General features: G+C 45.4%; 1 protein-coding gene across 1 annotated transcript in view; it reads right to left on the bottom strand.

The window, feature by feature from the left end:
- Positions 1 to 12,940: 12,940 nt before the first annotated feature.
- SCPEP1 (serine carboxypeptidase 1) overlaps positions 12,941 to 23,952 on the bottom strand; it is a 29,971-nt gene continuing 18,959 nt past the window's right edge. The window contains exons 7-13 of the mRNA XM_061142595.1: positions 19,702 to 19,739; positions 19,070 to 19,198; positions 18,368 to 18,461; positions 17,519 to 17,632; positions 15,429 to 15,566; positions 14,474 to 14,637; positions 12,941 to 13,539 (exon numbers count right to left, since the gene is read on the bottom strand). Of these exons, the coding sequence (XP_060998578.1) occupies positions 13,477 to 13,539; positions 14,474 to 14,637; positions 15,429 to 15,566; positions 17,519 to 17,632; positions 18,368 to 18,461; positions 19,070 to 19,198; positions 19,702 to 19,739 (740 nt within the window). The 3' untranslated portion in view covers positions 12,941 to 13,476. The remainder of the gene's footprint in view (positions 13,540 to 14,473; positions 14,638 to 15,428; positions 15,567 to 17,518; positions 17,633 to 18,367; positions 18,462 to 19,069; positions 19,199 to 19,701; positions 19,740 to 23,952) is intronic.

Below are 23,952 nucleotides of genomic sequence, written 5' to 3'. Positions count from 1 at the left end.
TAACATGAACTACCATAGCATTGTGTTGTAGGGTAATTATACTTCACAAACAATGAACAAACAATCTCATAGAAATAGAGATCAGATTTGTGGTTATCAGAGGTGGGAGGTGGGGTCAGGGAAACTGGACCAATTATAAAATAAATAAGTACAAGGGATGTAATGTACAACATGGTAAGTATAATTAACACTGTTGTAGGGGGTTCCCTGGTGACTCAGCAGTAAAGAACCCACACGCAGAGCAGAAGATGTGGGTTTGATCCCTTAGTCAGGAAGATCCCCTGGAGAAGGGAATGGTAACCTCCTCCAGTATTCTTGCCAGCGAAATCCCATGGACAGTGGAGCCTGGCAGGCTACACACCATGAGGTTGCAAAAGAGTCAGACACAACTTAGCTACTAAACAACAATGTTTTACATAGCAGTCGTTAAGAGAGTAAATCTTAAGTGTTCTCATCACAAGGCAAATATAGCTTCTTTCTACTTCTTTCATTTTAAACCTATATGAGATGATGAATGTTCACCAAACTCATTGTGGTAATCGTTTCATGGTACAGAGAGATCATTAAAGGCTGCAGACCTTTAACTTAAAGCTGGAAGGAAAGATTCCATTATGGATCAAAATTGGAGGAGATTATTCTTAATCTCAGTAGACCCATTTCCTCATAAATAAAATAGGGTGGTGTTTTTAGGTGCCCATTTCATGGGGCTGATGTAAAGAATAAATGAGATGAGGCATGTAAACACTTGCCCCAACGTTTCATACATGGCAATGGTTAGTTATTAGCAGAGTGTATGAAGAAATGTAAATCGCTGTAAGATGGAGAGACAAGAAGGGCAAAATACTTTTTTGTAAAGTTGTTTCAAGATCAACCAGTGATAAGAAAATAATTATAAGAAAACATTTTTAACTTAAAAAAATACCAAGTATCTGTTGGTAAACTGGAGTCTGACGTATCTCCAATAAGACTTGGCATGTTAAGAAACTCATCAAGACTCTAAGGAGATAACAGAAAAAAATACAACCCAAGCTAGGTTTCAAGTTGGACCATGCTAAATGTCAAACAGACATAACATATATGTTGCAATGAATATGCCCCAGGCAAGAGTCCCTCTAAGGTTATTGAGTGATATGAGAGACGAGTGAAAGGACTGCACAGTGAGGGGAAGTCTGACGTCACCTAAGTCCCAAATGAAAATGGAAGCATTAAACTGGAGATACACTTCTCCGTTTCTTAAGTAGGTTCCAGGCTCCTGTGTGATGCTCAAATTTAATTTGTTTTGTCGAGTGTTTGCCATGTGTTCTTAGGTACTGGGACAGCTACAGGATCTAAAGATGAGTGAGAGGCATCCTGTTCCCAGAAGAGCTCTAGAGTCTGATGGGGGAAACACGTGAGAAAGTGGTGGTGGTCCGAGGGAGTCAGTCTCTGAGCAGAGAGAGCCTTAGTCATCTGGGGACAGGGTGGGAGTGGGCTATGGTCAGAGAAGACTTGCCCAGGTAGTTGAAGCAGCCTAAAATAGAAGGCAGATCCATTTTAAGACAGAGGGCTTCTTTTTTAAATTTAATTTTTCTTAAAAATAGTTGATTTACATGTTATATTAGTGTTAGGTGTATAGCAAAGTGATTCAGTTATAGTAACACATATACATATGTCCTTTTTTTTTTTTGAGATTCTTTTCCCAAATAGGTTATTACTGGAGTATTGAATAGAGTTCCCTTTGCTATGTAGTAGATCCTTGCTGATTATCTATTTTACATATAGTAGTGTGTGTATGTTGATCTCAAACTCCTAATTTATCCCTCCCCCCCAACAATTGTCCCCTTTGGCAGCCATAAGTTTGCTTTTGAAGTCTGTAAGTCCTTTTCTGTTTTGTAAAGAAATTCATTTTTACAATCTTTTTAGATTCCATGTATGAGTGATATCATATGATATTTGTCTTTGACTTATTTCACTTACTATGATCATCTCTAGGCCCATCCATGTTGCTGCAAATGGCATTATTTCATTATTTTTTATATTTCATTATATATATATATATATCACATATTCTTTATCCATTCTTCTCTTGATGAACATTTATGTTGCATCCATGTCTTGTCCATTGTAAATGAACATTGGGGTGCATGTTACCTTTCAAATTATGGTTTTCTCTGTATATATGCCCAGGAGTAGGACTGCTGGATCATGTGATAGTTCTACTTTTCAGTTTTTAAAGAAACCTCCATCCTGTTCTCCAAAGTGGCCATACAAATTTATGTTCCCACCAATACTGTAGGTGTAGGAGAGTTCCCTTTTCTCCACACTCTTCTCCAGCAGTCTTTTTGATAATGGCCATTCTGACCAGTGTGAGGTGATTCTTCATTCAGAAAGTTTTTCATATTGGACAGTCAGCCTACAATCTGCCTGACTACCTACCCTACAGCATAGACTCCATAACGTGCAGCTAACCTTACAACAGATGGCCCTAAGTCAGGGGCACAATTCCTTGTGAGAAATGCGGTTCTCCTAGCTATCACTGAAGGTGTTGCTCCCCAGACGTCTGCCACAGTGAACTGCTACATCTGCCAAGAAACCTGAAAAGAGAACAGCGCAAAAGAAAAATGCCACATTTCTGAAATAAGAAAATGTGGCAAGAAACTCCCTGGTGGTCCAGGGGTTAGGACTCTGCCCTCTCACTGCTGAAGGCCCAGGTTTAATCCTTGGTCGGGGAACTAAGATCCCACAGGTCACATGGCATGGCCTAAAAAGAGAAAGAGAGAGAGAATGTGACAAATTTCATGTGCAGATAAGGCAAAAAGTGAGTATCACTGAATGGTGAATTCCAGAGAAATGGACTATTCCCTGCCATAGCAGTGGACAGAGGATGTCGAATTCATCTCTGATTGCAGCGAGCCAGTGAGCCCTGAGGGAACTCAGGGATGAAAAGAATACCTGCCACCTAGCAGCCGCCAGCCTGCAGTCACTCCCTACGGTGAGCCCTGAGGAAACTCACGTGTGAAAACACAGGATCCTGGCTCCGGATAGCTGAGGTGCATATCCAAGGAATGCTTCTGTGAGCCCATACTTCTGCATCTTCCTATACATAGCTTGGGTTACCTGGTTTCCTTTAATTAGCAATAATCTTTTGATGTTCAGACTACCCGCCCTTTGTTACAAAACTTCTACATAACTTGGCTCCTTGCCCCCATCTCCACCTCACCTCCTCAGAGCAGTTCTCTCAGGGTTACCTGAGATGCTGCCTCCCATAGCTTGAAGTCCTAAAAATTCCTGCCAAATAAAACACAACTCTCAACTTTTAGGTTGTAAATAATGTTTTCATCAACACCAGACAGAGCCAATGACATAGGTAGGAACCTGCAACAGCAAACTCAGGGGCCACACAAATTGGAGGAGGTCCATGGTGTTTGTTCCTCATTCCCACCCTGGGATTGCCAGTCAACCAGCAAACTGGTGCACCTTGAAGGCCTGCTCTGTCCCAGGGCCACAGGAAGTAATCACCAAGAGCCTGAGGACCACAGAGTGCAGATAGAGGTGTGAGAGTGAGGAAGGGGGCTTCTAACCCAGTCTGGGGGAATCAGGGAAGGCTTCTGAGAGAAGATTTATGCTGAGACCTGAAAGATGAGTAAGGGGGAGGGAGGGCAGGAGGTCTTTCAGTAAGAAGGACGCATGAGAAGTTCAGTGCTGGGTGCTGAGGAGGGCGAGGGGAAAGGCCTCTTCCCTGTTTCTGGCTTTAAGTCTTCTCTGAAGACTCCCAGGTCTTGCGCTTCTTTAATCCTCTGCAAAGAGGAAGGCTGAGTTCCCTGATGGGTTTCTATTTTGTGTCAGTCTCAGCCTACTGACAGTGATGCTCTCTATCTGCAAGGAGTGCCTAGGGGCCCTCACCCAGGCCCCTGCTACTTGTGATGAGTCTCCTCTCCCCCTGCTGGAGCCAGTTGTGGCTGGACCAGCTCCTATGGTTCTGATCATGATTGCACCTCACAGCAACACTCAGGAACATTTGAAAAGACAAGGTTTATTACTCACAAGACCAGGAGGGTACAGGCATGCCTGGGGCCACAGTCTGAGATCATGGCTAAAGAGAGCACAAACCTGGGTTCTGCCTTTACTGAGGGTCAAGGTGGGGTGCCTAGGGTTTCATGAGTTCACTCTTTATTGAAAGTGAAAAGTAAAAGTTAAAATGCTAGTCACTCAGTTGTGTCCGCCTCTTTGTCCCCAAGGACTGTAGCCCACCAGGCTCCCCTCTCCATGGAATTTTCCAGGCACGAATACTGGAGTGGGTTGCCATTTCCTTCTCCAGGGGATCTTCCTGACCCAAGGATCAAACCCAAGTCTCCTGTTTTGCAGGCAAGAATTTTTTACCATCTGAGCCATCAGGGAAATCTCATTCTTAATTGGCGAATTTAAAACATAGGAATGGCAATGAGAAACTAGGATCAGGAAGGGAGAAAGCCAGATCTCTCAAGTAGTCAGTTATCTAGGTCACCCAGAGCTCCACAGATGGTGTGGTCTTGCTCTTTCTGTAGTCATGTAGCTAGCAATGGGCTTACTCAATCAAAAGTTTAATGTCAGGCACCTATGATACAACAAATACGCTAATTGTCAGGCACTTACATTACAATATCATTCAAAGTTTAGTGCAGGAAATAGCACTGTAGATATTTTGGGCAGGGAAGGGTTTATCAGTTGTCAGTGCCCAGCACCTGACTGGAAAGACTGGAAGGAGGGAAGAGCTGGCTCAAGGAGAGGGTCTCCATGGGTGAGTCTAAGAACATGGAAGAGCTGGTCCACAAGTGTAGCTCCTACCACTGAAGCCACTCATTTCACATAGATCTCCATAGTTTAATCAGGGACTAGGAGCCGTCGGGTAAGAAGTTGTCACCCCAGGGGAATTCTCTGGTGGTTCAGTGGTTAAGAATCGGCCTTGTGATGCAGGGGACACGAATTCTATTCCTAGTCAGGGAGCTAGGATCCCACATGCTGAGTAAGGCACAACTAAAACCATGGACAACAAGAGAAGCCCCTGCCCCACAACTGCTGAGCCCACAGGCTGCAATGAAAGATCCTGAATGACGTAATGAAGATACCGCATACTGCAGTTAAGACCTGAAGCAGTTGAATAAATAATTTTTTTTTTAAAGAAGAAGCTCCCACCCCAACAGATCCTTCATATATGCAGGAAAAATGGATGCTGGAACATTACTGCAGAAAAATCTCACGATTCCATAACCCAGCTTGCCAGATAAATAAATAAGGGCCACCATCTAATTTCCACCTTACTTACAGCCAGAACCCTAGGTGCAAAGGCTTCTGTGAGTATAGTCTGGCTTTCTGACCTCTGCACTCAGGAAGGTGCCTCTGAGGGTGGGCTGGAAGATAAAAGCTGATTCACAGTGTTCATCGCAGTGGGACACAGATGCTGGTCTACATTTCTTGACCAGGTAGAGCCTATTTAGCCTAGATCCTGGCTTAGGGGATTTGGTTTTCTTTTTTCCTCTCTACCAGTAATAGGGACAGAGTAAGAGGACAAAGTCTAGTGATTAAATCCTCCTAGAGGTCCCACTAGGGAACTGTGAGCAGAAAAAGTATGGGAGACCCCTGTTAGTTAATGATCACTCAAGAAAGCACGTTTGCTTGGGCACAAAACCAGGGAGGCTTGCTTAGCAACAAAACCATGCAACAGAAGCATAAGATGTGCCCCCAACAATAAAACAATAGTGGCAGGAGACCTGTATCCTGCCCAGGGAGCTCAGCAAGTTAATAATCCCTAGGACACGCTCTCTGCACACTTGAAAAACAAGATTTGTGGACCTAGCTTGGCCATGCAGGGACAAGAAAACTGCCCTGGTCAACCTGGACAAGGAGCTGATGATGGAAGCATTATGTCTACTCAAGAAAGACCAAGAAGTTCTTCTCCCCCTCCCCACTCTTCCACTGTTAATAAAACTGTAGCCCAGGAAATTCTTGGGGAAGCACACCTTGCCCACCTGCTTGTAAGCTTCACAAGCCTCCTATTGTAATAAATCACTTCTTATCTATCACTTTGTCTCTCGCTGAATTCTTTTCTGCACTGAGACATAAAGGACTATGGTACTGGAGCTCTTTGGAGCCCCCGAAACGACATCAGATTGTTTCACCAGAATGAGCAAGAGGCAGGGTCTGCCCTACACACTGCACCGTTCCCTTGGATGGGCTGGTTCAAAGTCAATTAGCTTGTGCATTCTGACTCAAACACTAAGCTGTGTCCTCTAATCTATTTTGGTTTTCTTATTAGCTGACTTTATTGTGTTGTTTTCAGTTGTTTCAGAACTTGGGTGGGAACAGGATTAAAATTTATAGGGCCCTCCCAAGGAACACATCTTCTAATATGGCTGCAGTGAAAAGTGATGGGATAGAGAAACACCAGTGAGGCTGAAGAGGCCCCTGGTTCTATTAGGTGTTTGAGTCTGGTTAAGGATCTTGGAGTGGAACCTAAGAAGGGGAAGCCCCTTCTTCTACCTCAGGTGTGTGAGACTTGAGGAGATCCTGAAAGTCTACACATCATCATGTTTTCTCCTCTGCCCCTTCTCTTGACCAGAAGAGTTCCGAGGTGAAGAAAGATAGAGGGAGGCAGTAGAAAATGAGTGTTAAGCCACTTGGTAGACAGTCTCTCAATGGCTGCCAGGGATGTCTGCTTCCTGTATTCACATCCTTGTGTAATTTCCTTCACCTACACAGGGCAGGACCTACTGACTTGTTTCTTAAGACAGGTGACAAGACAGCACTCTGGATCAGGCTATGAAGGAAGGTGACCCCCATCTCGCTCACCTTCTCCCCCTGACTCTTCTCTCTCACTTGCTCTGATGAAGCAAATAAGGAGTCCCTAGGTCTCTCTGGACTTCGCTTTTTGCTAAAGTGGTTGGTCAAAAAAAAAAAAAAAAAAAACCAAACAAACAAAAAGCAAAAAGTGGTTGGTTCATCCTATAGCAGGGGACCACAGCAAAATCTAAGCACCTCTGCCATTAGTGAATAGGGCCCCAAGGAAGGTTCCCAATACAGATAGCCCACGACTTGCAACGGTTTGCCTTACAATCTTCTGGCTTTAGATGACGCAAAGCAAATTGCATTCAGTAGAAACCATACATCAGATTTTGCTTTCTTTTTTAAAATTATTTATTTATTTATTGACTTGTTTTCAGTTGCACTGGGTCTCTGTTGCTGCGCGCGGGCTTTCTCTAGTTGCGGTGAGCAGGAGCTACCCTTTGTCGTGGGCTCCGTAGTTGTGGCTCTAGGCCCGTGAGTGTGCAGGCTACAGTGGTTGTGGAGTGTGGGCCCAGCAATCGCAGAATATGGGCTTTACTTGCTCCATGGCAGGTAAAATCTTCCTGGACCAGGGATCGAACCCATGTCCCCTGCACTGGCACGTGGATTCCTATCCACTGCTCCAGGGAAGTCCCATCCTATGCTGAACTGTGATCTTTCCCTGGGTAGTGATATCGGTTACAACGCTCTCTTGGGATGCTGGACAGTGGCAGCAGCCACAGCTCCCAATCAGCCACGTGATCGTGAGACACTGACAACCATTCTGGTTTTCACTTTCAGTACAGTATTCAACAAATCGCATGAGACAGTCTGTACTTCATTATACAATAGCTCTATTGTATTGTTAGATGATTTTGCCCAATTGCAGGCTAATGTAAGTGTTCTGAGCTTGTTTAAGATAGGCTGGGGCTACGCTAGATAAGGTAAGAAAGTTAGGTATATTAAATGCAGTTTCAACTTATTATTTTATAACGTGTGGTGGATTTGTCAGGATGTAACCCCATCAAAAGTTGAGGAAGATCTGTTCTCATTGCTCAAGATCCCAGCATCTACCTCCCTAAGGCAGATAAACAACTAAACAGACCATACAGACCCATGACACCCAATCTTCCAGAATAAAAACTAAGGGAACAATCTAAAAGTTAACCAAACAAACAGGATGGGGAATGAGATTATTCTATAACTACCCTTATTCAAAGGGTACCCTCATTCATATGCATAAACAAGCAAGCATGAAAAATACCCATGACCAATCTCAACTAAAATGGAGGAAATTAACACAAAAGACAAAAGACAGATGAAATAGACAAGGAATAGTCCTTGGAAGGTTTGCAGTAGGAAATGCTAAATACTTTGCTCCCACTCAAGGAAATTAAAGCAAACACGGAGTTCATGAAACAAGAAATTAAGAAACAGATGAGAAGACAAGAGTTAATAAGGTGAAACAGCAGCTCGCATAAGTAGGGAAAAATCAATTTCCACCCTACAAATGTTATAGAATCTCCAGTCTTGTGGGCCATTCTAATCAGAAACACAGAGGAAATTTAATTCTGGAAAACAGTTTGGCTGAAGTAAGTTGGAACATTACAAAGACTACAGTCGACCTCTTTTTAACTTGGTACCCACACGTTGCCTGAAACCACATTTACTCTCCAAATAGAGATAAAAATAAAGCCATGCTTCTGTTTAACACGACACACTATCCTTTTTACAACCAAAAATATTCTAACATTATCCCCAGGAGAGCAGGGGATAATGGGTCCAGGGGTCCCTTTTTTGCCTTTGGATAATGTTCAATCTTTTCCTAGCTGATTTACACTCCTGTTTTGACATCTTGTAACTTAAAATACTTACATATAAAGTGATTATGAGTCACCTCAGATTCAATAATAGAGGAGATAAAACAATTTCGGTTAATATTTATTAAAATATATTCACATCAAAGTAAGGAAGAAATAACTATTAGCGTCCTCATTCCAGAGCTGGTCACAAGGCCACTGCTAGTATTTACGACTACTATCATCTACTATTCATTCCGTATTTCTTTTGCCCTCAGCAAGCACCTCAGTTGTGAGATTCTTGCCTGGTGGGATGACGCCAACCTTTTGTGAAGTCTGGGACATTAGCTGTCTAAACTGGGTTGTTGCTGTTTTCCATTTATCTTTTAGTTTTTAAATTGATGTTTAGTTGACTTACAATGTTGTATTAATTTCTGCTGTACAGAAATTAATGTGATTCAGTTATATGTATATAGAGATTCAGTTATATGTATATTCTTAAATTTTTTTTTGTTATTGTTTATCATGGGATACCAAATATAGTTCTCTGTGCTATACAGTAGGATCTTATTGCTTATCCCTTTTCCATTGGTCTTAATCAGAGGATATGGGAGTACTAAGAGGCACCCAAAGGGTCTCCTGCAGTATCCCTTCTCACCCCCATTGGGTAGTAGCAACCCATTTTCCCCTTACTAGTCCAGTCAATCACCCCAGCCAGTACTTTGTCTGTGGATTCAGTGCCCAAAGATGCCAGATGGCAGCTTCAAGTTCCAATTTAATGCAGTCTTTGCTGCGTCTCCCAGTGAAAGCATTTTCCCCTTTGTAATGAAGATCTCTAGACCAGCAGATGCTAAAGCTGCAGAGATGGGAAGCAAAACTTTGACTCTTGGATCATTAACACAGAGAAGACTGACTTTCGTATTTATCCCTTGATTCCTGAACTTCAGAGTCCAGGGTATGGGAGAAACGAATGTTGATTTAGAGCATTCACCACGAACTGGTGGACACTGCCCCAGTCCTGCCTGGTGTCACCACCTACCGGGCAATATAGCTGAATCAATCATCTTCAAAAAGCCATTCAATCAATCATCTGTCAAAGGGGTTGCTTCAAGATGATGGGGAATAATGAAGGACCAGTGAATCCAAGAGCAAGAACCCACGACTGTGGGTGAATTCCTTTGCTGTGAATTCCACGATGGTGGAGGAGGCGTTCTGGAAACCCACAGATGATAGTTTTGGCAGAAGCTTTGTGGGCAGTGAAACCTACGTCCAGAGCAAGTGGCAGTTCCAGCAGGAGCAGCTCACTGCCTCTTCCATAATGAAAGTGGTTCAGGGTAATCAACCTAAGGCCAGGTGGCTGGCTGAGTCCTTGCAACAACGGAGCTACATTAGGTTCACTGCTGCCTCTGCTGCTGGCAGACTGGGCACTCAGCAGTGGTTGTAGCTAGGTCAGTCTTGATGGACACACGCTCTTGGTACTGAGCCCATACATAGCCCCCATCACTGTGGCCAGGGCCACTTCGTTCACGAGTTCACAGGAGTTGCTGGGGAAGGGGGCGCGCTGTCTGATGTCTACCAAATGGGTCATCCCAACCACTCGATTATTAAGCCCTTCCTCTACTGTTAAAGTGCTGCACTCAATATGCCAGCAAATTTGGAAAACTCAGCAGTGGCCAAAGGACTGGAAAAGGTCAGTTTTCATTCCAATCCCTAAGAAAGGCAATCCCAAAGAATGTTCAAACTACCACACAATTGCACTCATCTTTCATGCTAGTAAAGTAATCCTCAAAATTCTCCAAGCCAGGCTTCAGCAATACGTGAACCGCGAACTTCCAGATGTTCAAGCTGGTTTTAGAAAAGGCCGAGGAACCAGAGATCAAATTGCCAGTATCTGCTGGGTCATCGACAAAGCAAGAGAGTTCCAGAAAACATCTATTTCTGCTCTATTGACTATACCAAAGCCTTCGACTGTGTGGATCACAATAAACTGTGGAAAATTCTTAAAGAGATGGGAATACCAGACCACCTGACTTGCCTCTTGAGAAACCTATATGCAGGTCAGGAAGCAACAATTAGAACTGGACATGGAACAACAGACTGGTTCCAAATAGGAAAAGGAGTACGTCAAGGCTGTATATTGTCACCCTGCTTATTTAACTTATATGCAGAGTACATCATGAGAAACGTTGGGCTGGAAGAAGCACAAGATGGAATCAAGATTGCCAGGAGAAATATCAATAACCTCAGATATGCAGATGACACCACCCTTATGGCAGAGAGTGAAGAGGAACTAAAAAGCCCCTTGATGAAAGTGAAAGAGGAGAGTGAAAAAGTTGGCTTAAAGCTTAACACTCAGAAAACTAAGATCATGGCATGTGGTCCCATCAACTCATGGGAAATAGATGGGGAGACAGTGGTAACAGTGTCAGACTTTATTTTTTTGGGCTCCAAAATCACTGCAGATGGTGATTGCAGCCATGAAATTACAAGACGCTTACTCCTTGGAAGGAAAGTTATGACCAACCTAGATAGCATATTAAAAAGCAGAGACATTACTTTGCCAACAAAGGTCCATCTGGTCAAGGCTATGGTTTTTCCAGGGGTCATGTATGGATGTGAGAGTTGGACTGTGAAGAAAGCTGAGTGCCAAAAAATTGATGCTTTTGAACTGTGGTGTTGGAGAAGACTCTTGAGAGTCCCTTGGACTGCAAGGAGATCCAACCAGTCCATCCTAAAGGAGATCAGTCCTGGGTGTTCATTGGAAGGACTGATGCTGAAGCTGAAACTCCAGAACTTTGGCCACCTCATGTGAAGAGTTGACTCATTGGAAAAGACCCTAATGCTGGGAGGGATTGGGGGCAGGAGGAGGTGGGAACGACAGAGGATGAGATGGCTGGATGGCATCACCAACTCGATGGGCATGAGTTTGTGTAAACTCTGGGAGTTGGTGATGTACAGGGGGACCTGGCGTGTTGCGGTTCATGGGGTCGCAGAGTCGGACATGACTGAGCGACTGAACTGAACTGAACTGAACTGAACTACTCTGTGATGAGCATTCCATGGAACTGAAATATCTTCCTGCTCTGCCGTTCAGAGGGCTCTAGCCTCAGACCTCGTCTTCAGACCTTTCCATTTTCCCATCGTGCTCCTTCCAGCCCCCCTCTCCAACCAAACCACGATTTGGTGCAGACCCTTTCTTCCAGCCACTTCTCCTTGCAGGCAAAGTGAACCAACAGGTGAGCTGCCCCAAGTTCTGCCCACCGGGAGGACTCCCCTTCACCACCATCTGGGCTGTCCCGGAGAGGAGCTTCAGAGCCAAAGCTGCTGACTTTCAGGTGATGCACGGTTATCACGCAGAACCATCTGAAAACCAACCTGAGACTCTTCTTCCCGAGTCCACTCGCAGAAAATCCCCATGAAGGCATGGGCACAGCTTGAGAGAGGATATAGCAGGAACAGAGAGGCCTTAGGCAAGTCTGGGAATTGGTTATAGGATATCAGGGCAAGAGACTAACCTCCTCAGGCAGCAATAGATGGGCTTCCAGTGGCAAAAAAGCTTTGAGGTCTCAGCTTTATTGGAATCTGCCACAAATATGACATATTCTAATGCTCAAACTTGCGTTCCTTTCCCCAACATATCCTAATTTCTAACAAACAGGACTCTGTGTGGTTGGGAATTCAACTTGTCCACTTCAATGTCTCAAGGGCTCATAAGGCTCAGTAACTAGTTCTACTCATAGTTCAATTTTTTCCCAGCAAAAGATACCCAGCAGAAGCAACAGGAGACTGCCATTCATTGGTGGAGTCTAGGGGGACCCAGTACAAGACTCTCAGTTCTTCCCGGTCCACACAGGAGTAAGGGAGCCCTCTCTCCCCAACAGCAGACCAGCTCACGGGGGAAAGTGTGGAGCACTGCCCAAGGAAGTCTGTCTTAGCATCAGGTCAGAAGGGGCTGGTCACGCAGGCGTAACCTGTTATAACTCTTTCCCCACACTCTGCAGGATAAGACTCTGGGTTGGGTTTTCAAAACCTCAGCCCCACAACTGTCAGAAGTGGTATTTGTTTCAAGGCTATCATTGAAGCTATTAGGTCCCTTTGCAGATCATAAGCCATGAATTACACTTAAAAGTCCCAAACTCATCATTTAAAAAAATGTTACAATTCTTTGATCTAACGAGTATACATTTAGGGAATTTTTGTAATAAAATGATAAGGATGTGTGTAAAAAGGTAACTATGAGGAGAAATCACCAGAGCACCATTTATAAAAGCAACAAACTAGAAACTGCTTATGGAAAACAACTGAGTATTGAGTAGGTAAATTATGGTACCCCTATAAAATTGAATGTTCAGCACACATTAAAATGTTATAGGAGAACAATTTATTGACATAAAAGGTGTTTAGGACATACTGATGTGTGAACAAAGTATACCGTGACATAACATAGCAATGATGGTGTTTTTGTAAAAAATACATATGTATACATAGCAAAAAAAGGTTTGTAGGAAGAACATTTAAGTGGTAACAGTGCTTTTCCCTGGGAAGGGAGCATATAGATATTTATTTGGTTCTTTGTTTGCATTTCCAGTTTTCACTATAAGTCACACAGTTTGCTTTTATAATAAGAAAACGTTAAGCTATTTCAACTCTTCATTTTGATTAAAACAAACCCATTTTTTAAAAAAAGTCTTCACAAGCAGAAATGATTTGCAAGTTGCTACAGAGGCAATGATTCCGTTCTCTGCCAAAGCTGATGGGAACTTTCACAGTCACAGCCCAAGTCAGATTCTCCCCAAGTCAGACTCGAGGGGAGAAGGGTGGTTCCAACAGCACCAGAGTGCTCACAGGGGCTCCCGTGCCCTGACGCCAAGCAGTTCACCTCCAGCCAGCCCAGGCCATCCTATTCTTGCTGAGTCACCAGCCTCACCATTTTCAGAGCCATGTCCCCTTGGTCGGAAGGAACCTAGAAGCAAGTAGGATCCACGTTAGTGCTCTCGTGTCCTTGCCTGGGGCTGGGGGTCAGGGCTGGCTTCCTGAGACCCTGCTCCTGGGAAGGGGACCAGCTTTGTGACAACAACTTGGAAGGTCAGCTGCACCTGGGTGCCATCCTCAAAAGAGCATCCCTTCTGTGAAACGACCCCGTGCTGGACAAAACTTTCCCAAGCTCCCATGCTGCTGGGCTGCAGGGGTCCAGAGAAGTCAACATTTAGAAAGGAAATGTGCCTCCTTTTCCACACTGAACTCTGCTGCTCACATGCACCCTCTGCCTTGCACCCTGCACTGCGCTCAGCTTACAGATGACTGAGCACTAATATCACTCCCTCAAAACTTTCCTGGTGGTCCAGTGGTTAAAAATCCTCCTGCCAAAGCAGAGGACATGGGTTCAATTCCTGGTTTGGGAAGATTCCACAGGCTGCAGGGCAACTCAGCCCTTGTCACCCAGGCTACTGAGCTGGTGCTCTGGAGCCCATGGCCTCCAAGGACGGAAGCCTGTGTACCTGGAGCCCCTGCTCTGCCTGAGAGAGTCCACTGGTTTCTCTTGTGACCCGCAACTAGAGAAAAACCTAGCGCAGTCAAAAAATCAGATAAACACACAAAACAGTACAGTGGTTTTAAAAAAAAAAGGCAAAAAACATTAGGGAAAGACAATTCCTCCCTCCCTCTCCTATTCGGGACAACTGTCCAGAGGAAAGCAACATTAACTCATTTAACCTGAAGAGCAGAGGGTAGAGACCCCAGGATTCAATCTCTCAGCAGATTGACTATTTCAGTGAAGCACTAATGGAGCTTCAATAAAGATCCCGACATACCACCAAGCCCCATGCATCTATGAGCCCAGCGCATGTGGCTCCCTCCTCCCCCAGAGCCATGAATCCAGAACAGTCGCTGACTCTCACCATGTGTCCAGCTCTGAGAATCCAGTAGAAAGCCAGGTTCTTGTGGGACTTGACAAAGGCAGACGTTTCTGAAGATTTGGGGTCACTGTGCAGGGGCTTCCACTTCAGCTGGTTGAATTTGGGCAATTCTTCCCATTTCAGTTTTCGTATCCAGGTCTCCTGACCTGGTGAGAGGGACAACGCAGGGCCCAGCATGAAGAGCTAAGAGCGGAAACTGAAGTCTGGGTCCTATAACTTGGCATAAAATTTGACAGCTGGGAGGCAGACAAAATGCACTTGGGATCCTTCTAAAATGCAAATTCCAATGCAGCACATCCAGGCGGGACCTGAGACTCTGCAATGGACTATAAAAAAAGCTGAGCACCAAAGAATTGATACTTTTGAATTGTGGTGTTGGAGAAGACTCTTGAGAGCCCCTTGGACTGCAAGGAAATCCAACCAGTCCATCCTAAAGGAAATCAGTCCTGAATATTCAATGGAGGGACTGATGCTGAAGCTGAACCTCCAACATTTTGGCCACCTGATTCGAAGAACTGACTCATTGGAAAAGACCCTGATGCTGGGAAAGATTGAAGGCAGGAGGAGAAGGGGACAACAGAGGATGAGATGGTTGAATGGCGTCACTGACTCAACGGACATGAGTTTGAGCAAGCTCTGGGAGTTGGTGATGGACAGGGAAGCCTGGCATACTGTGGTCCATGGGGTCGCAAAGAGTCAGACACGCATGAGTGACTGAACTGACTGACTGAAGACCTCAAAAGATGAACAGGCTGGACTTCTCTGAGGGGGTCACAACCTCGGGCAGCCCTGCCCTCTTCAAAGAGCCAAGGTCAGAGGTGAGCAGGTAATGGAAAATGGCCTTCCTCTTGCCACGTCAATGTCACTGCCCCTCCCTGCCAAGGGGCCAGCTTCATCCATGACACTGCCTCCTTGCTCCCCTCGGACCAGTTCCTACCCATGGTGTCCACGATGAGGTCTAGCTGTCCATTGTACACTGTCACGTTGACCCCGGCTTCCAGCAGCTCGTCCACAATGCTGATGACCGGCTTCATGAAGTCCCCCTCCATGTTCAGGAAGACGCTGGTAGCCTGGCCTGTACAAGGGGAAGGAGAAAGAGACAGCGGCTTGGAACCTGCCTGAACAAGAGGTACTCTTCAGTCCAGAGCCTCCAGCACCCCAAGAGTGACCGCCACGCACCACGTGATAAAGACTGAACACACAGCTGCTTCCCCAACAGAACCCGCTGGCCCAGAAATTCGCGCCCCAAGCTGGCCGTGCAGAGGGCAAGCACTAACAGCGCACATGCTCTGTTCACGCAGGTGCTTGTGACGAGAGCAGATGCCGTTTGTCATGAGGGATGGAAGCCGAGAGAAGGCCAGTGCCCAAGGAAACAGGACTGATCTCCTTTAGGATGGACTGGCTGGATCTCCTTGCAGTCCAAGGGACTCTCAAGAGCCTTCTCCAACACCACTGCTCTGGGGTTAGCGTTAGTTTTCCTCCTTTTCTGAGTAACACCAAGGCTAAGGTTTCTGATTTTTGTTTTCCCCCAGGGCCAGGTGTTAAGTTCTGAACAAGTAGAGCTACCTGAAACCATCAACAAACTGGCCCTGAACACAGTTGGAGCTTGTCCCTGGTACAGCCGCATGGATGACCAGTCCCGGGCAAGAGGGGAGGCGGTCTACACAGCATTCTTGTTGGATCCTTGACCACGGTGAAAAACAAGGGTGACAGCCACCACTGAATTTTATCTGCCAGTCACTGGGCTAAGTACGTCCTGTGTCAGCAACATCCCACGGCCTTCTTCCTTTATCAACTCCGTGCAAGGAACATGAGGCTCAGAGAGGCTGAGAAACACGCCCTGGGCCCGTGGCAAGCTGGGACAGGAACACACAGCTGGCAGACTACAAAGTGGGCTCAGGACACGGAGGGTGCCCAGAAAGGAGGGTCTCCTTTCCAGACCCTACACAGGCACAGCCAGGGCCAGGGTGAGTTTGCTCTTAGCAGTTTTCACCTGCAAAAGTCCCTGTCACAAGAGAAGCTGGGGCCAGACGACACAGCCATGAGGGTAAGAGAAGGGGGCTGAGCTGACAAGGTGTGTTCCCGTGAGCCTGGCCTGCACCTGGCCTCCCAGGGTACTCACATCTGCTCCTCCTCAGCGCCACAGCCCCCCACAGCTGTCTGCACCCCTCATGGCTCTGAAACCGCATTCTTTTACTTGAGCAAACTTTCCCTTCATTTCTAGAAAACTCCAGGGGGTGATGGGGACATGAAGACACCAGGTCTAGGATGAGTGCTCTGCTGACCGAGGGTTGGGAGGCTGGCCGAGTCCCAGTGTCTCTGCAGCTATCAAGGTTCCACCCCACGGAGCATAGCTTTGGGGGCTCTTGGACATGAACAAAACCCTCCTCAGCTTGGCGGGTTCCCCCTCCAGGAGCATGGGAGTCCCGCTTGCTCATGGCTTCCCCGTAAGATTGAGCAGGAACTTACGCTAGATTATTTCTCCCTGACCCTGGTCCCTGAGGACCCCAATATTTCCCCACTATGACCTTTAGCCCAGAAGGCAACAGATGCCAGACCTCATTATCCACATCAGGACACCTGCAGAGGCCGGCCTGCTCAAAGCCTGTCCAAAAATGACTTTTTTTTTTCTTCAACACACTCACAACCAACGGTGGCCTTGGGCATGGCTTTTTAAAATCTCAAGTTTTTATTATGGAAAAGTTCACACTGACATAAAAGCAACGAGGAGAGGGTGATGATGATTCTCATGGACCCACTCCGGGCTTCAACAGTGATCAACTTATAACCAATCGCTTCACTTCCTTCCCCGCCCACTTCCCTTACCAATCCTTCATTTTGCCCAGTTTTGGTATGCTGTCTCCGTATGTCTGCCCATCCATCAAACGTGAACGGTAATAATGTTCTACCTGCAACTAAACACGCCATCACCACCACTAACACCCATTCTACAAATTAAGGCTTTGAATTGTCACCTCTCTCACCCCCAGCTCTACAAACAACACTTCATTAAGTCACACAAGTTACCTCCCCAGGTGCAATCTTCAGGAATAATTCTGAGCTTCTTCCTGATGGGACCATTCATGAGCTGACTTAAGGCATCCTGTTGTAGGTGTCTCACGTGGCGTTGGAAAAGAGGAACTAAAACAAACTGGTACACGGTGAGTCAAAGGACTGGAAACAAGACCAAGGGGCCCTCTTTTCTAAGCTGCCAGGGATGCTGAGAGGGAGGCTTGCACCTGGAAGATGAAAAATGGTCCCCTGATTCCCCAGATGGGGGGAAAGTCAGGAATCTGTTCCAAGTGGAGAGGCTTTACTGGCTTTGACTGGTGCATTTTATGTCCTTTGGGGCCAGTAAGGTTCTGCAGCACGGCCTAAGGAAATCAGCTGAGTGGAACCTAGAGGTCTCCGGCAGCTTCTTATAAAGGGGGGATATCAGGCATTCAGCACCCGCAGTGAAGACAACTCAATCCAGCCTTTAGGAGGCTTAACATTGTAATTCAATGTGTAGAAGCTGGTTTCCAAATTTCAGAAACACCGTGTTAAGTGCAAGACTACCTCGTACATGATTCCATCTATGTGAAATGTCCTGAAAAGGCAAATCTAGAGAGACAGAAAGCAGGTTAGTGGTTGCCTGAGGCTGGAAGTGGGAAAAGAAACTGACTGCAGACAGACATGTGGGATCTTTCTGGGGTGATGGAAATGTTCTAAAACAGGATTGTGGTAATGAAATGTTCTAAATACACTAAAACCCACTGAGTTATACAACATGGGTGAATGTTATGGTATGTAAATTATATATCAATAAAACTTTTCAAAAAATTGGTAGAGGCAGGGAGGTTGAGATATGGTCTCACAACGTCAAGGTCCACTCACCGAGGTGTTTCTGGGAGAATTCTAGACTCGACGCCACTGTAGACATAGGAGAGCTCTTAGTTAAGATGTTATAGAAGTTCACCCCATCTGTGTTCTGAAATACACAAGAAATGAACTAGGTTATTTGTTTTCTTTGTTTATCCATTACCAGAGTTGCAAAACAGTAAGGCACCTGGCTCCCCATCTCGTCTAAGGACAGCTTTAATTTTATACATTTGCTCGGACCAGAAAGAAATAAGCTCTAGAGGCCTAGGGACCAGCATGCCAGCCCGGTCTCCTGGGGGTAGCTCATCCAAGGGCGGCTCCAATGCCACAGGAGGAAACCAAGAGCCTGTGTTAATTTCCAGGAAGAACTGAGCTGCAGAGGGTCCTATACACTCAAGTCCTCAACCTGTGGATTCTTCCCTCCTGGCTCACTGCAGCCAGAATGCTGGCTGGCAGGGACCCAAACACTCACCTTGGCAGGACACACTCTTTCTTACAGAATCCATACCTTCAGCTGAGGGACAGGCAAGTCTTGCAGGCTGGGTGGCTTTCTGACCTTGTCACTGCTCAGACTGGTCAGATGTATCATTTAGCTTGACATCATTTCCAGACTTGTGGGCAGTCTCCGGACAGACCCCAGCCCTGACAACACCAACCAAGGTCCCTTCACCCCCAGGGAAAAGCCAAGTAGGCTGGCCCACACGCGACCCCTCTTACCTGTTCAATGACCATTTCTGCTTTCCCCCAGAGCTCGGTGGCCTTTTGGTAGAGTTCCTTGCTCAGGGCATCCAGGACTTCCTCTGCAACCTCAGACACCTCTGCCAGACCTTGGTCATCGAGAAGAGACTGGAATGCAAACAAGAACACTCTGACTTTGCAAGAGACAGAACTCTGGCATCGCTGGGGGTAGGGATGGGTAACAGAAAGAGTGGGCGGCAGGAGCAAGGGGCATGTCCATAGGAAAGCATAGCATAACAAGCGCTGTGTTTACTGATGAAGGAAACACCAGAAAATGGCAACCAAGTCTAGGTGATGGGTATATGGGTGCTCACCACGATCGTTCAACTCTTCTGCGTTCTGGAAATGTCTATAATAAAAATCTGGGGAGATTTTAAAATGCGCATGTCTAGTACCTGAAGCAATGGGATAACTGTGTTGATGTTTCTTTAAATTTGTCCCCAAGGCGGCTGTTGCTTAGGGTTTTCAATTTGATATGGATTATTAGATAGGTCCCTGAGGGGCTGTGTCAACCGCACAGACAAACCCAACTAGCTTGGTCCCTCCCGCAGACAGAGCCAGAGAAAGTCAGCTGGGCTGTTAGGGTGAGAGTTGGAGGCTCATCTACTTACCATACTGTATAGGTAAGGTCCCCAGGAGAGCACTGAATCTAAAGGAAACCACGTAAGGACAAAGTGAGTTTTCTGTGATTGTCCTCCCCTCAAAATACCTAACTAGCTTTCCTCCCAAAGCAGAAAGAGACAGAAGCAAGAATCACAATGGCTTTGGGTCTGAAGGCTCCTTAACCCACCAGGGCTCATGTCTTGGTGGCTGGGAGGTGGGGTGAGGATGTGGGACCCTTTCTGTTGAGTCAGGGCTAAAGGCCACACTAATTTGGCCTGATACCGGCCCAGTCAGTGACTCAGTGCCAGGGACAGGTCCACAGACAGGCCGTGCGTGTGTAGCGGAGGCGCTTACCTGCATGCTTCTAGACTATGACGGTTTAAGGTATTTCCCCACCCTCTGCTCCGCTCTGCTCTGCCCCTGCCCGCTCCTCCAGTTTGAGGACACAAGCTTCCGCCAAGGAGCTAATTAAGGACGAATACTAATGATTTCATCAAGTTTCTGGGGCTACACTGTCAATCAATTCATTTCAATTCCAAAAATACACTGAGAATTTAAAGGCGTGAGAACTGGCATAAAGCCAATAACGAGTTTTATGAGACAAATGTGAATAAGACAATACCTAACTTCACAGAGAACAGTTGGGCTTGGTTTGGACAAGTTTACAGTTATCATAACTAAGTAAGGCTAGTCCACTGATAGAAGTGCCAAGAAGGTAGCAAGCACAATTTTTTTTTTGCTTATGTGGTTTTCTTTTGTTTTCTGTAATTTTTCTTAAATTGAAGTACAGTTGATGTATATCAATGGAGAAGGAAATGGCAACCCACTCCAGTATTCTTGCCTGGAGAATTCCATGGACAGAGGAGCCTGGTGGTCTACAGTCCATGGGGTTGCAAAAAGTTGGACACAGCTGAGTGACTAACACACACTTTGACTTATATCAAGGACCATAACTTATACAGCACATTTGAATACATGGTGCTCATGTTCACTAACTCAGTCATATCTGACTCTTTGTGACCCCATGGATTGCAGCCCACCAGGCTCCTTTGTACATGGAATTTCCCAGGCAAGAATACTGGAGTGGGTTGCCACTTCCTACTCCAATCATTAGGGTAGGGTAACAAAATAGCTTCTCCAAAAAGAGAAAAGAATAAATGAAAACACAGCCCTTATTTATTCAATGTCTCTCTTTTATATCCCTGATAGCCATCACACTAGAGATTTTGAGCAACAGGAACATTTTTAACTTACAAGAGGGCATTAAGATAACACAATGGCTAACACACCACTCCTTTGCTACAAAGCCTTCAACAGTTCCCCCAAAGTCCAAGCATCTCAAAGTCTGTTTCAAATAACCTCACTTATGCAGGATGTTACCCTAGGTATTAACACAGAAATATGATTTGCTGGCTAAATACCTTTGAGGTTATGCAAAAGACAACACACTTTTTTTTTAAACTGCAGGACTTATCAGAGCCTTTAATGTGCCTGTGAACCTTGAGGAGGTGGGGCCAGTATTTGGCACTTCCAAAACTTATCTGGCCGTGGAGCCCTTTGCATGGCACTTCACTGGGTTGGTATTCTTCAAGACACACCCTAAGAAATGCAGACACATCAGATCCTTCAGAAACTAGCTGTCATTCTCCTCTCCAGCTAAACCATCAAGTCTGGGCCTCAGTTTCTTATAAAGAATCAACTGCAGCCCTCCGAGGAATCCCAATTCCTGCTTTATCTAGACCAGGGATTGGCAAACCTTTCCTGTAAAGGGACAAACAGTAAATATGTTTGGCTTTGCAGGTCAGCTGGTCTCTGCTGCAACAACTCAACTCTGCTCTTGCAGCCTCCAAACAGATGACCTGTATTCCACAAATGAATGGGCATGACAGTGCCCCAGCAAAAAGCTTATTTACTAAAGCAGGGTGGCAGGACAGACTTGACTTGGAGGCTGTAGTTTGATCCTGGATGTGTACCTCTGATGTCCAAAAGAACTTTTTGCAGTGATGGAAACGTTCTGCATCTGTGTGGTCCACAAGTCCAGAACCACCTGCGGCCATTGGATACCTTCAAATGTGAGCAGTGCAGATGCAAGACTGCTATTTTTATTGCATTTTAATTAATATAAAGAGTCATATGTGGCTCATTTCAGTTCAGTCGCTCAGTCGTGTCTGATTTTTTGCCTAACCCTAACCCTAACCCTAACCCCGTGGACTGCAGCACGCCAGGCTTCCCTGTCTATCACCAACTCCTGGAGCTTGCTCAAACTCATGTCCATCGAGTTGGTGATGCCATCCAATCATCTCATCCTCTGTCACCCCTTCTAATCCTGCCTTCAGTCTTTCCCAGCATCAGGGTCTTTTCAAATGAGTCAGTCCTTCACATCAGTTGGCCAAAGTATTGGAGATTCAGCTTCAGCATCAGTCCTTCCAATGAATATTCAGGACTGATTTCCTTTAGGATGGACTGGTTGGATCTCCTTGCAATCCGAGGGATTCTCAAGAGTATTCTCCAACACCACAGTTCAAAAGCATCAATTCTTCGGCACTCAGCTTTCTTTATAGTCCAACTCTCACACCCATACATGACTACTGGAAAAACCATAGCTTTGACTAGATGTACCTTTGTTGGCAAAGTAATGTCTCTGCTTTTTAATAAGCTATCTAGGTTGGTCATAGCTTTTCTTCCAAGGATCATGCATCTTTTAATTTCATGGCTGCAGTCACTATCTGCAGTGATTTCGAGGCCAAAAAAATAAAGTCTGTCACTGTTTCCATTGTTTCCCCATCTATTTGCCACGAAGTGATGGGACCAGATGCCATGATCTTAATTTTCTGAATGTTGAGTTTTAAGCCAGGTTTTCACTCTCCTCTTTCATTTTCATCAAGAGGCTCATTAGTTCTTCTTCACTTTCTGCCATAATGGTGGTGTCATCTGCTTATCTGACGTCACTGATATTTCTCCCGGCAATCTTGATTTTTGTGTTACATCCAGCCCGGCATTTTGCATGATGTACTCTGCATATAAGTTAAATAAGCAGGGTTACAATATACAGCCTGGATATAGTCCTTTCTCGATTTGGAAGAAGTCTGTTGTTCCATATCAAGTTCTAACTGTTGCTTCTTGACCTGCATACGGATTTCTCAGGAAGCAGGTAAGGTGGTCTGGTAATCCCATCTCTGGAAGAATTTTCCAGTTCGTTGTGATCCACACAGTCAAAGGCTTTGGCATAGTCAATAAAGCAGAAGTAGATGTTACTCTGGAATTCTCTTGCTTTTTCGATGACCCAATGGATACTGGCAATTTGATCTCTGGTTCTTCTGCCTTTTCTAAATCCAGCCTGAAGATCTGGAATTTTATGGTTCATGTACTGTTGAAGCCTGGCTTGGAGAATTTTGAGCATTACTTTGCTAGTGTGTGAGATTAATGCAATTGTGCAGTATTTGGCATTGTCTTTCTTTGGGATTGGGATGGAAACGGACCTTTTCCAGTCCTGTGGCCACTGCTGAGTTTTCCAAATATGTTGGCATATTGAGTGCAGCACTTTCACAGCATCATCTTTTAGGATTTGAAATAGCTCAACTGGAATTCCATCACATCCACTAGCTTTGTTCGTAGTGATGCTTTCTAAGGCCCACTTGACTTCACATTCCAGGATGTCTGGCTCTAGGTGAGTGATCACACCATCATCATTACTGGGACATGAAGATCTTTTTTGTACAGTTCTTCTGTGTATTCTTGCCACCTCTTAATATCTTCTGGTTCTGTTAGGTCCATACCATTTCTGTCCTTTATCATGCTCATCTTTGCATGAAATGTTCTCTTGGTATCTCTAGTTTTCTTGAAGAGATCTCTAGTCTTTCCCATTCCATTGTTTTCCTCTATTTCTTTGCACTGATCACTGAGGAAGGCTTTCTTATCTTGCTTTGGAACTCTGCATTCAAATGGGTATATCTTTCTTTTCTCCTTTGCCTTTCACTTCTCTTCTTTTCTCAGCTATTTGTAAGGCCTCCTCGGACAACCATTTTGCCTTTTTGCATTTCTCTTCCTTGGCGATGGTCTTGATCACTGCCTCCTGTACAATGTCACGAACCTCCGTCCATAGTTCTTCAGGCACTCTATCAGAGGTAATCCCTTGAATCTATTTGTCACTTCTACTGTATTATCATAAGGGATTTGATTTAGGTCATACCTGAATGGTCTAGGGGTTTTGCCTACTTTCTTGAATTTAAGTCTGAATTTTGCAATAAGGAGTTCATGAT

The sequence above is a fragment of the Dama dama genome, chromosome 5 (genome assembly GCF_033118175.1).
Source record: "Dama dama isolate Ldn47 chromosome 5, ASM3311817v1, whole genome shotgun sequence".
NCBI classification, from domain to species: domain Eukaryota; kingdom Metazoa; phylum Chordata; class Mammalia; order Artiodactyla; family Cervidae; genus Dama; species Dama dama.
Note: the sequence above shows the minus strand (reverse complement) of the source record. Positions and strands in the feature narration are given on the sequence as shown.